Here is a 13,995-nt window from a genome sequence, read left to right on the forward strand (position 1 = left end):
TCTGGAAAAGGTCCGAGAAAGTTGTGAAACCACATCCACGGGCATGCATTCCGGCACTCGCATCCAGCAGGAGTGACAGCTGGGGGTTGTTTCCGAGCAGGATGGATGGAGCATACAGATAGGGAGTTTGACTCGCCTCCTCATGCCATACCATGCCCATCTCACACACACTCCTGTGTCAATTTCAGTCCTTAGTGCCTTTTAGGGTAAATAGAGGGCTGTGGTCAGGGACCACAGTGCTGCTTGATCGGCTTCTAAAGCCACATGTCTCTGAAAAGGTGTTGGATATGCCAAAAATGTAGATATTGCGCTTGTGCACAGAGCACATATAACTACATGCCTGGTGCACTAAGGCCCCCTTGAGGGAGCAGCAAGGTTAGTAGCGACCATGAAAGCTACCATGAAAGCTACCATACAGGGCTGTTTGCCAAGAGGTTGGAGCACACCCAGTGAAAGAAATGAGCCATGAGGGGGAAGGGGCAGGTTGAGGATAAGATATAAGAACATGGGGGGGGTGACAATTTTTGTGCTCACTATTCACCCAGAGACCGATAACAGTAGGTGTGACCAGATTGGAATTCTGTCTTTGTGCCATGTCCTGACCTGGCCATAATTGGCCTTCCAGAGTTCTTCTGGATTTCGACTGAGCCTGATCCCCTGGTAACGGACGGGGTCATTGGCCCATTTGAATGGGTATTTTGTACAGAAGGGCCAGCTACCATCAGTAAGAGGAAACAGTATGGACTTGGACCAGTTGACCGAAATGGCTGAAAAATTGCTGAATCGTATAATCTCACGAGTTAGTGGCATTAGGTTTTCCTTTGAGTTGCATACATTTAGGGTGATGTAGTCTGCATATAATGAGATTATTAACCCTGTGGTCGTGAAGCCAATACCCAGGTTGGTGCAATGTTGCCTGAGTTTGGTCACCAGTGGCTCCTGTGCAATAGCAAAAAAATGGGTGTGAGGGGACAATCTTGCTGTGTTCTGAGGGTGACTGTGAGAGAATCTGATATCATACCATTAAAGCGCACATTCAGTGGGTAAAGTGTATAGGAGCTGGCTTGATGTAGAAGTCTAGTACTCAAACCTAAGCGCTCCAACAGTGGAAATAGATATGGCCACTCGAGAGAGTTGAACGCCTTAGTGGAACTGGGTAAGGCAGCAAAAGCTGGATCCTGGGGGTCCAGGTAGTGCATGACCGCAAACATACTACTCAGGTTGTTTGATGTGGAATAGCCGGGGATGAACCCAGACTTGTCTGGCCATACAATCTTAGGTAAAAGAGGGAGAAGGAGATTGCCCAGGATATTGGCAAAGATGTTATTATCTACATGGAAAATGGATAGTGGTCGGTAAGTGTCTCAACACTGCAGTGGTTTGTCTGGCTTAAGGAGCGTCACAATGACTGCCTCTCATGGAGATGGGAGTAGGGAGCCTCCCTAAATGGATTCTTCAAACATTGCCAGCATCTGGAGTACATTCTTTGTGAAAGATGGTTGTCAAGCCTTCCAGGCCGGATGCCTTGTCCCCCGGGAGACTATGAATGACCTGCATTAGTTCTTCCACTAATGTGGGCGAATCTAAATAGGCATGATGGGCTCAATCTAGCCAGAAAAGCTGCATGTTATCTAAATATGTGCCTAACTAGTTCTCTGGAAAGAGTGTAGTCACAGTGTATAGTTTGGCATAGAAGGTAGTCATAGTGTCCAGTAGTTCCTTAGGAGCTGAGTGAAGGACTTGTTAGTCGTTCAGAAGTTCCACCACATATGTGGAGCCATGCGGTTTACACAGTAAACCTGCTAGGGGTTTGCCTGGTTGGTTGCCTTCCTCTTAGCTGTGGGCCTGCACTTTGCGGTACAGGTAATGTGTTTCACAGCGAGCCTCTTCAGAAAATTCTGATAATTTATCCCAGATTGAGGCCAATGTGGCAACCTATCCAGAGTGAACGTATTCAAGCTCGAGGGCATGAATGTTATGCTCAAGCATTGTGAGACCCCGGATTGTTTGGCAACACACACTCCACAGATGACTACTTTGAAGGCTTCCCAGAGCATGAATGAGAATTTCACTGAGGCCTGATTGTGGGTAAAGTACTCCAACATTTCTGTGCAGCCCTGTATACGAAATGTAGCCTCATGGAGTTCCCCGGGTGGCAGGTGTTCAGTGAAGAGACAGAGGGGCAAATGGGGAATCAAGAGCTCCAACAGGACTGGAGCATTGTCAGAAATGGTGCGGGGGAGATGATATACACTCATGACACTTGTCTGTATGTCTCGAGAGATCAGCCAATAATCTATTCTGGACTATGCGTTGGGAAAGGCAGTGACACAAGTACCCCCCACATGAGTGGTGTGTGTATGGTGTCAAATGTTCTGCAGGTAATTATCTTATACGATAGTGTTGAGTGTTGATGCTGCATGTAGGTAGGGACGCCTAGATGCTCTCAACTGGTCCAGCTGGTTGTCCAAACAACATTGAGGTCAACTCCCGCAATATGGCAGAAGAGCCTAGATTGGATATGAGTCTCCGTAGCTCAGAGGAGAAGTCTGGGTCTTCATTGTTGGGGCCATTTATAGAGGCCTGATTCATAGATGTCTGTGAAGGGTGCCAGCTAGCAGCACACATCCGCCTTTCTCATTAAAGATTGTACATATTATTTGCCACTGTAAACCTTTGTGAAGCATTATGGCAATGTCTCTGGCAAAAGTGGAGTAAACAGAGGTATATATCTCTCTGCACCAATGTGCGCACAGTAACGGTGCCATGGGGTTGGGTATGATGTAACTCTTTGAAGAAGGAAATATCTACATGATATCTGGTGAGGTATGCATGTACTAGAAGAGCTTTCCTATGGTCATTAGGCTCGCAAATATTCCAGGTGAGACATTTGAGGAATGTCATGATGCTGAAGAGGTGAGGTTATGTGTTCTGGCAGAAACATGTTGTGAGGCAGACCGTGCCTGAGTGGGAATAGATAGATTAAGTGACTATGCTGGGTGTGAGAGGAAGAGAAAAACAACAGTAAACAACCATGAAAAACAACAACCCTAGACCATTCACCTCCCACTCAAACCCAGAACATGGTGGAGTTTAGCAAATCCACCCACCATTCCTACAACCCATTAGAGAAGAAATAACCAATCTGGGAAACATACCTAGAGGCAAAGAAAGATCCTGCGCAGGCCCCAGACTCGATCAGGCAGGGTTGCCGAACAGGCGTCAGGCACCCAAGTAACTGCAGACACATTTCGACAATCTGATGTAACCTGAGAACACGGTAGTCTCCCAGAAGGGCCAGTCCTTCTGGCAACAGTCAGGCCTCTCTCATAGTCGGGGACCCCCCTAGCAGGACCCACAAATCTTGGTCATGGGAGGAGGCTCTCAGCAAACAGTGTCAGTCATTGTCACTGAGGAAATCATCGCCTTGACCATTTGAGGATGCAAAGGGCCTCTGCCGGTTAGTGGTGATGTGCTTTGTGACCCTGAGAGCACACTTAGCATTAGTGAAGAAGGCAGGTTTCCCCTCAAACAGGATGTGCAGCTTTGCCAGGTATTGCAAAACGCAGAGACTATCTGCCTTTTGAAGGATATTTTTGGCTGGGAGGAACTCTTGATGTGCCACCTGTGAAGACTGGGTAAAACCTGCATAGAAGGAGAGTTTGTTTCCCTAGTAGGCGACCGACCTCCGGTCTCGTCCATGTCTCAGAATTATGTTGCGATCCCTTAAGAGTCTGGCAACAATGGGTCAGGCCGGAACCCCAGGAGGGAGATGTGGCCCCAGCAAGTGGGTTTGCATGCTCCACAATGAAAACTGAGGAATGGGCCTCTGCAAAAACGCTTGTGGAGCAGGGATTCCAAGAAGTCCTCCATTTTGTTGATGGTGGTGGATTCAGGAAGGCCAATGATCCAAAGATTGTTCCATAGCGACCTTGCTTCCACATCTTAATTTTTAGCTTTTATAAAGTTGAGGACTTTGTCCATATGCAAGAGTTGTTCCTTGGAGACAACCTGGGCATCATCCATATCCGAACCTGGTTCTCAAAATGGTCTAGTCTGTTTTTATGTTTATCAATGTGGTATTTCATGTGGGCTAGACGAGTAGTGAGGATGTCTAGTTTTGCATCGATGGGTTTGAGGCCAGACTTCACCTCAGCTAAAAGTTCCTTGAGGACTATCTGGGTGTCACCTCCTGAGCAGCCAGGCGAGTCCTCCATTGATGGTTCTTGTTCAGTCTGGCATGTGTGGCATTCACACGTGAAGGAGAGTTTCTGCTTTTGTGTATCATACTTGCCCATAGTGGCCTAGAGGATGAGCCACGGCCCAAGACAGTGTTGTGATTAGAAGCCAGTGGGGGAGAACCATGTGTTGCAAATCTGGCTCACACAGGACCGGGGTCCAAAATGTGGAACTGTCACCAAGTGGAGAGCAGTGATAGCCTGTGCTCCTCCCCGGCCCTGCCTCTCCTCTAATTGCCCTCAGACCTGGGGGCATGAGCAGGCTTGGAGCCCGGGTTCACCACCCGGGGCAGCATGGTCGGCACACGGACAGTGATGAATCTTCTGGAGGCCAGGACAGCAGCAGCGGGGTCAGAACAACATGGATCACTGAGCAGAGTCCCCAACTGTCACAAAGGCAAGATGAGGAGGGATATGCACTGTGGATAGGTTGATACACCTTCCAGTGGTCCTATGCACCAGTGGAGGTATGTGAGAAGTGCTGGTGATCAGCGTATGCAAATAGACAAGCAATAGGGGCCAATTTGAGGAGGGTGGGATGTGGCACTCACCTGGTGCACAGGGGTATCACGGCCCAGTCCTGCAGTCATCCATGGGGCCATACAAATAAAAGGCTCGGTCGGGGCCCGGCTTGGGTCGGTAGCCAAATCCAAGGTATCCGGAGTTCAAGGGTGCAGCAATTCACCCTGTGGCTACAGTGGCACACTCAACCCACAAAGTCAGGCCCAATTGCGGCACACGTGGCCGCAAAAAGGAGCAGCTCCACCGGGCTGCGCGGCCACACAGCACCAGGCCGCAAACGTCAGAAGCCCAGAAGCACAATGGCAGGATAAAAGGCAGGGCGGCAAAGGGCTCAGCAAGCCCCGTGCTTCAGCCCAATCAAACCCAAGAGCAAGAAGGCACCAGGCGAATGCCACAACCATACAAGTTCAGTGGCGCGGCCAGGCAAAAATCAGGATGGCAGCACCTACCGGGCTTGGAGGCGGCACCATCCCAAAAAAATTGTGCCCCTAGTTTTGCCCTCCCCCAGAGAGGCCCGCATCCATTGACTGACTCAATTGGTCCACTGACAGGTGAATACCTGCAGGATAATGTCGTTGGCCGTCAGAGCCCTCTTAGCAAGCAATAATCTTGCTGCCCAGCGTGGCTTCGACCCCATTGAGGACATATTTAAGACACTTATTATGACAATTAAGTGTAGGTATAGCTACATATCACTTACATACTTTGCATAGGTAGACACTGAATACAGTAAATAACTGGTGTTATTTTACAAATTAAATACACTTAGAAATTGCATTGCTGTATTTTTGTTGTGCAGTGCTCCTTTTAGGCGTAAAAACGTTTTTTAGTGATTCAAAACTGTATTAATGTTTGTGCTCAAGATAGTATATTAACCTCTATATGTTGCATTATAAAATACCTTGCATAAGAATTAAAGCAAATGTGCTTCAGACATGTTACAGAATGTTGCCTAAGTGACCCTATTTTGATGTTACCGAGCAAAGCGAGCGCCATATGATACATCTTCGATTTCATTTATATTTCCAGCGTTGAAGAAATAAGCAACGACGTGGCTTCAACAACTGAACTGGGAGCATCACGATCGGCTGTGTGCTGGAATATTGTCAGAAAAAATATAGCAAAGATAGCACACCTCAATGACGTGGAGGAATCAACATCTTTATAGGCTTATTGTAATGACTATAAACATGAGTGTTTCTATTGTATCAGCACGGATGTGTTGTCATACCCTAACCATGTGAAATAAGTGTTTGACTTGATTAAAAAAAAAAAAAACAGACGCATAGAATTCCAGTAATGAGAAACCATTTCATCTAAAGTTTTTAATCACAATTTTTAAGATGAATGGCATTTCCCTTTAAGTAGACACCAATTTCTATAATGTGTGGATACCCATTCATGGGTTCACTCTTGCTTGCTTTACAAAGTTTGCATAGATATTTTATTCCTTCACCCTTTAACTTCCATATCCTGCCCTTGGGTGACATTTCACTTTTTATTTTTTAAATGACTGCTCTGGCAGGGGCAGGGGGTAGTGTGGGACATCTCCCTCCCAGTGAACCCCTTCGCTTTTTCCACTGCTTTTTTTCAAACACATGCTTCTTCTACCTCGAAGCTAACCTTTCATTCCCCTCCTTTTTGTATTTACGTGCCAAATCCCCCATCCTTAAAATTACCTCATTTGTGTAAATTTAGTTCATTTTTTACCTACCAATGCTCTACTTTTTTTGAAGGGATCCTTCCATACTCTCATTCCTTTTCGTAACCCATTCTCTATGCGGCCAATGAATACATCTGTGGCTTTACCTCTTTTTTCCACCCTAATAATAATACTGTGTTGAATACTGGGAATTTCGCCTGAGGTCCTCAACTTGTTCTGTCATCACGTTTTTCAGTTAAATGGGATTTTCAATTGATTGGGTTCTCAGAATTCGGTTTCTATTAATTTGTTTCACAGTGAATTTACATTATACTAAAATAGATACATATATGGTATACTTTTAAACTGAATATATTAACTGTTAAACATCGATATATAAATATATCAAGACCATTCATGTTCAGGAGACAGTTTATAGATAAATAACACTAAATCACAAAAGTTATTTTTCCTGGTGAATGTGTCATTTACTCCTGGAAAACGTCCCAACGAATTCTGTAACCCAGGAATGTTAGTCACTCAGGGGTGGCAAGTATGGTAAGAGGTAAATGTCAGAGAAGTGGACCTTGCACATTTAGTCAATTTCTACGAAGTATCCCAAGGCCAATTCCAAAGGTTTGAGATGCACTTGACCCAGGTTTGGAAAGAGACTTCAAAAATCTATTCAGGATCAAGTAGAGGTGGTCTGGGTGCAAGTGTAGATCATTTACAAAGTTTGCCTCACTGCTACGGCACATCTGTGTGCTTCAGTAAATCAGTAAATTATAAGTAATCGGAAGAAAGGCAGAACTGACAGTGCCTTATCGTCAAGACATCCTCACCTGCATCTTCAGAACGCGTACTGGCTACCATCATCGTTGGAAACAATTTTGCAGTCAAATTTAACTCTGAAATGACATTCATCTCTAATGTGGAATTTTTCATTAGGAAGCTTATTCTTTCCTCCTTTCTCCACAGGTTTTGAGTGGTAATATCCTACACTCCCTCGTGTTTGGATTGTTGCATTGTAGTTTAAATGACCATCTCAAATCTCAGGTTGTAATAAAATCACTTAACATGGCAATGTGGATACACCAAGTATTGAAATACAGAAACCATATTGGACCACATTTGGCCTTAATGTATTGACCTTCAGTCCAGCAGTGCATAGGACAGAAGACACATTGGCATATAACTCCTAGTGCAGAAGGCATCATGTGGCACACATTCCATTGACCTGGTTGTATAAGCTGAAATGTCAGTTTCGGTCCTCTGCTCCAATGCCACTGCAAATTCATACCAGAAGAAGAGTGTATATTGGTTGACGAGGAAGAGCTATATGTACCAAGGCTAATCCTTTGTGGAGCTCCAGATCTGAGCCAATTCGCAAACCATCAATCCATCTCTGGTTTCAGGGAACAGTCACAACATGTCTCTGCCCTCACTGACCAATACTGACTCTGTCTTCTCGTTACGTAGATGCTCATGGACATAAGCTTGTTCTACAAGACTTGTGACGAATGTCATTTCTGTGTGAAAACCAAATCATTTCTATGTGAACACCAAAACGTACTTGTGTGTGACGATGAGGTGCGTAAAAAATGTGTGCTTTGTTTAGATGGCAATAATATTTGTTTTTGAATTAGCAAAAATAGTTTTTGGAATGACTTAAGAACGCAAAATTATCAAATTTTGACTTTAGCCTGTACCTGTATAAAATGGGTCATGCATTTATTGAGCTGTTTTATTTTACATCTATCAGTGGTTTGAAAACCTCTATTTCACAGGAATTAAATCACTCCTGCCAAGAGCACATTTTCCACTACAAGGAAAAGGGGAAAATAAGCAAAATAAGAAATCACGTGAAATAACAAATGCATGACTCTTAATATGTCGTGCAAGCTTTAGCCGAAACCTGTTGTGACCAGCAGGTAATGAGTTTGAATCTCTGCACAGAGAATGTTAACTTCCATTTTTCTGAGGTCAATAAACTGAGCACCTTCAAATCAAGGATTATGAAGTCCTGTTATTTGCAACACCTATTCTCTCATTAAGTCAGGCAGAGCAATATCCCTGGGTAGAATACCTCTCGGTCTGATGACAAGTGGATTAATGTTCCTAGACCCAGCATTCCCGGGTGTGAGGACCCAATTTTACTGGACAGTAATTTGTCTGTAAAATAATATGAAGGTTTGTCTGCAGCAACCAAGCAATTATCCTAGCCTGTGTTAACTCATAAATGCATGATTCTGGCAGTTTGTTATTAGTGGTGGCTAGCACTGAACGGGGGTGGCAGGGCGGGGATAAAAAGAATGAAAAGATCTTTAAAAAAAAAACATTACCTTGTCCGATGGGAGAAAGGTTTATCTCCACCGTCTTCGTCCTCATCTGGAAGTACACAGGCACCCTGACTCCTCTCAGCCAATCACAAAGCTACTGTCACCAACATGATAGCAGCATCGTGGTTGGTGTGAACGGCCTGCTTTGGTGCTCACAAAGGGAGTGTAGCCCTGTGCACTTTCTCCTCCTGGATGTGCAATACAGCTGGGAGCAGAAATGCAAAGAGGGTATATGTGTTTGGCCAGCCCAACACACGTGCACTTATGGTGCACAAACCGCTCCTCCTCAGCCCCACCCTGCCTTAACCTGACTCAGCAAAAAATAAAATGATAATAACACTAGATTATTATAATTTCATTTTTCTTTCTGCTGCAAGCAGTGGGTGACGCTCCTCCGCCTTAGCGAGGAGAAGACGCTGTTTGTTATAGTTTATTATGTCACACAATATAAAAATATTACACTTTCCTGCCTTGAACTTTGTTTTTTTCCGGAGAACATTATTTCTATGAATGTTTAGAGTGGTTCCCTTGGGTTTGTTTAAAGGGAAAGTCTTATATCGACTTTGAAGGTGCCTATCCATGCAAGAGTGCTCCACTACAAAAAACACAGTGTAGCTATGTAATAGATTTTGAAAACAAATCTAATTAGATTCAGTATATTTCCAGTAGATTAAGAATTGAACAAGCATGAGCACCATGTGACAGTGCAGTGTAGGTGATCAGTGAAACATACCTAACGTTTGAGTAGTTAGAGGAATAAACAGGCTAGTGGCGGCATCAAAATTTTGTAAGCACTGACCATAATGCTAGCTCAGGCTAGGTCTTGAACATTAAATGTCCTGCCAATAGGCTAAATTACGTAGAAGGTTCGACCCCAAAAGTTAATTACATGGCGGGATCTTATGAGGACAATAAAACTTAAGGTAGCATACTCAATGCAATAAATCAATAAAGCTGCTATTATCCTTATATGTCCATGCAGTATGCATACAATTTTAAGGAGAAAGGATAGGTTCTTGGTTCTTAACACTTAAGGTAAATATACATGCCACAAAAGCACTTATGAAAAAAATCTTTAGACATCTGAATATTGAAATGTTAAAAATTTGATGTTTGCGTTTGATAATCATGTGCTATTATATTTTATAACAAGCATCACGAATTAAAAAATTAATAGGCACGTCTTAGAAAAACCCTCACCCACCAGGGTTACCCCTTGTTGGCATGCTTCACCATTGGGTTCCTCCCGTCCGCTATGGAACGTGGGCGTGCTAGAACCTGCAAAATACATGGGAGCACTGATGTAGTCACGTCAATGTGATTCAAGTAAGGGATAGGAGTGGTGGGGTCTTGAATTGTTAAAAATACCTGCCTAATATTGGTTCCAATAGTTTAATAGATCTCCTGGTGGCGGTATGATTAAAAAGGGGGTTATATGGAAGTTGGTATGCCATGTAACTGTCTTCCGGGTCTACATGTTTCGGAGCCTTACCCCTAAGCTCCTCTTCAGGACCAAGGCTGACTTCCTGGTTCCACTCCTCATATGACTACCACTAGTGTGAGCACAAATATTGCATGCTTCGCGATAAAGTGCATTTCACCCATCTTATGTGGTGTCCCTAATCGTATGTGGTGTCCTCAAATGATACTTGGTAATATGCTGGCCCTAGGGGAGGTGAGCATTAGGTAATGAGCGGGAGTGTCGCTCTGAGGAAACTGTGACTACAAGCACACCCATTCCGATGGATCTACGATACCGTAGCCAGCATACTACAGAGTATCATTTGAGGACACCACATAAGAAAGGTATCATTTGAGGACGGGAGGAACCCAATGATGAAGCATGCCACCAAGGGGTAACTCTGGTGGGTGAAGGTTTTTCTAAAAGGAAAACCCTTTTTGCTCGTCCATCCCCTGGTTTTCCCTTATGCTGGGCCTTTTTTGTAACATTACTTGAAATAGATTCAGACAATTTTTGACTTCTATATAAAAAAGGCAAAGAATTATATAAGGAGAAGAATTAATTCCCATTAAATAGCGAGTGACAATCCAATAGGGCCATCAAGTGGAAAGAACACTGAACAGCTGCACAGTCTCCTTTGTTAAAGACGCCAGCAATCTGAGCGAGTGCGCATGCGTCTCTTTATGCACAAGAGGCCGAGGTTCAGAAGAAAACATGATCAGTGACTGACGTTGCAGTGATTGATGGTATCACTTTTGAGAGTTGAGCAAATTATGAAAAAGCAAACAAAAGCGGTAGTTTTATATTTGTAGAAGACTACAATAGAAACTGGAAAAAGCCTCCTGTGTGCGATGTTATGTAATCAACAACACCGATCACGCTATTCACGAACTATAAAGGAATTTGATAAGCCATGAAAATTGAAAATGAGTGGCATTTAATTGGTCAAGGTCAAAAAACTGAGCATGCAGTACAAAAGGTTGTAGAATCAAATATAGATCAGATTAAGAAATTTCACTGTAGACAGGAAACAAACGAACACGTTTATCACTGTATGCCCACTTGATGGCACCGTTAGACTAAGGCTAACTTTTGTAATCAAACACAGGTTTGAGTTACATGCTCTTACATTTTCTGGGATAATGTTTATCATTCAGTATGGTCCTTAAATGAGTCTTTTTTAAATGCAAACAAAGTCCTGTTTACTGCAATATTTATATGAGGAAATATGTGTATAATTTTGCAAAAATGTATCCTTAGTAAAAAATATTTCAAAAGAGTTTATGTTAAACATCTGTGTCAAAAGTTTCATTTTTGAAATTAAGTGGGGACTTCTGGAGCCAGAGAAGGATGGCTGCTTATACAATAGCGATTCTGAGGCATGTGAAACGGTTTTCTCCTCAAGTGTATTTGTTTAGATTAAGCATTTTGGGCTAGCTATACATGTTTGTCATTTTGTGGTGCTGGACTGTGATGTAAATGACCTACGAAAGATGAGGTAGGCGCTAAAAGCGGTGAGCCATATAGGGGGGCCATATTACAGATAGTGCTCTGGGGTACAACAGGGGTTTCTGCCTGCTTTTGGTTCCGCCAGGGCACTATGATATTACAGAAAGGGCCGCAGATGCTTGCGCGGCTCCTCCTCTATTACGGATAGGGCTGGTACACATGTAGCGCCAGCTCTATCCTCACCAGGTGTTCCCTCATGGCCAGGACAATGGGGGAATGACTTTTGCTTTGTGCCCATCACATATTATTGACATGGGTGCAGAGGTAAACATGCCACAAAAAGGAGAACCTCCTCCGCAGGTGGGTGCGGTCACTCACTACTCCTGCATGCAAGGGGATCTCTCTCCCTTCTTCAAAGTACATGCGGGATTCCACCTGCACCGTGGAAATGACGCACCTTTGAAGAAGCCACTCCATATTTCACTGAACGCGCTGCCCTGAGGTCAGCGCTAGTTTGCAGCTGCCCTGGGGGAAGAACATTCGTAGAAATAGGGTACATTGTCCCTGTTTACACCTGTTTAAAGGTGTGCAGCAGAGCAAAAGATGGTGCACATTAACAGTAATAAGGGCCCATGTGTCACCCATTAGCATTAGCAAATTCAAAACAAGTGTATGTAGGGAGTCACTTTGGCCGTACAAAGCAAATGGGGGAAACACTAACAAAGCAGCATATCTAACTGAATCCTTTTCCAATTTGCAAGCGTTAATAAATTAATTTGACAGATATTTCTCTTCTAGGCATCTGCCCATGTATACCTTTGCTCCTGAGGCTCTAGTATTTGTACTCGAATACTGGATTTAACAATTCCCTGTAACCCAAAGGAAATATGAAAAGGACATATGTCTTCATAAGACATAAATTTGTTGCTACTACTTTCCTTGTAACTCCAGTGAAGTTCCAACACAACACACAATTAAAGACCTAACATTTGCCATTACCCATAAATGCTGACATGTCATTACCCTTAGGGACTGGACCCCACCACCAGGCCTAGGGTGTCAGGGTATTTCTACCCTGCCCCTTGTCTTTTTTTTAAATATTTTTATTGGGACTTGGATGAGTCTGAGTCCTAAGATGGCTGCCAGCAAATCAGATCTCACCATGACATCTGTCAGATGGACAGACTGCTCTAAACTAAGTATCTATACATCTCTTTTCATTAATAACTCCAAAACTACTGAATGGATTTACAACAAATCACAAAATAATCTTTCTGGACCAATATCTAGCTTTCTGCCAAATTTGGTGTAATTTCATTCAGCAGGTCGGGCTGTAATCGTGTTCAAAATCCCTACAGGAGATTGCACCGGGATAACGCATGTGAGACGTCCCCATTTTTTCGGGCCCTTCTTGACAAATCTCCCTGAAACATTCAAGATAGCAGCAGACTTTTGTTCTTTTTCCCTACCCGTACTGATGCAGGCAGGGAAACAGATCAACAGAATGCTCCCACCTGGAAGGAGCAGTACAAATAGCTGTTCCCTCTGGGTGGGAGCATGGCTGGCTCCCACAACATGCAGGGAGTCGACTGGGGTTGCAGGGCCCCTGGGGCTCCCCCAGTGGCCTCCCACACGTGCTTAGTGGGTGCCCTGGGTGGGCACTGGGGCACCCCCTATATTAAATGCAGGCCCGAGGAATGAGGTCCCCGGGCCAAACTAGGTTTTCTCTGAACAGTTGTATACAGATTGAGCATTGTGTCTGCAGTAAGGGGTCTATCTGTGGTTGGTTAATGTGAACTCGGTTAACCATGAAGTGCAAGTATAGGGTCAAGGTTGTACATAACACATGCTTACTACACCCACAGAAGTTGTACCTATGATAACATTAATGATGCTTCATATTATTCTAAGCTATTTTGTACTTACTTTCAGGCCTCTAATGCCATACTAGCTTATAGAGTAATATGTAGAAAATAAGCCTAGATGATGGAATCAGTGATATCTTCAGTGATGTTATCAATTATGTCATTTGAGATTTCATCGGTAATGTAATAAATTATTTTATAAAACATGTCATGAGTGATGTAATATGTGAGGTCATGAGGAGTGCATGCGGGGGTGCAAGTTAAAGCTAGCTCTGCTAACTATAATTGTGAATTTCAGTTTTTTTTTTATTAGTTCACAATGTTAATGACATATTCATCTAACTATAACGTTAACCTTTGGATTTTTGGTAAAGATTATCTATCCATCTATCTATCTATCTATCTATCTATCTATCTATCTATCTATCTATCTATCTATCTATCTATCTATCTATCTATCTATCTATCTATCTATCCA

The 13,995-nt window shown here is 43.6% G+C and overlaps 1 protein-coding gene across 1 annotated transcript in view; it reads left to right on the forward strand.

The window, feature by feature from the left end:
• Nucleotides 1-13,691, forward strand: part of LOC138265472 (transient receptor potential cation channel subfamily V member 6-like) — a 223,294-nt gene extending 209,603 nt beyond the window's left edge. Inside the window, exon 17 of the mRNA XM_069213212.1 lies at nucleotides 5,790-13,691. Coding sequence (XP_069069313.1) covers nucleotides 5,790-5,928 — 139 coding nt within the window. The 3' untranslated portion in view covers nucleotides 5,929-13,691. The remainder of the gene's footprint in view (nucleotides 1-5,789) is intronic.
• The last annotated feature ends 304 nt before the right edge of the window (nucleotides 13,692-13,995 follow it).

This window comes from Pleurodeles waltl, chromosome 11, assembly GCF_031143425.1.
Source record: "Pleurodeles waltl isolate 20211129_DDA chromosome 11, aPleWal1.hap1.20221129, whole genome shotgun sequence".
NCBI lineage: Eukaryota > Metazoa > Chordata > Amphibia > Caudata > Salamandridae > Pleurodeles > Pleurodeles waltl.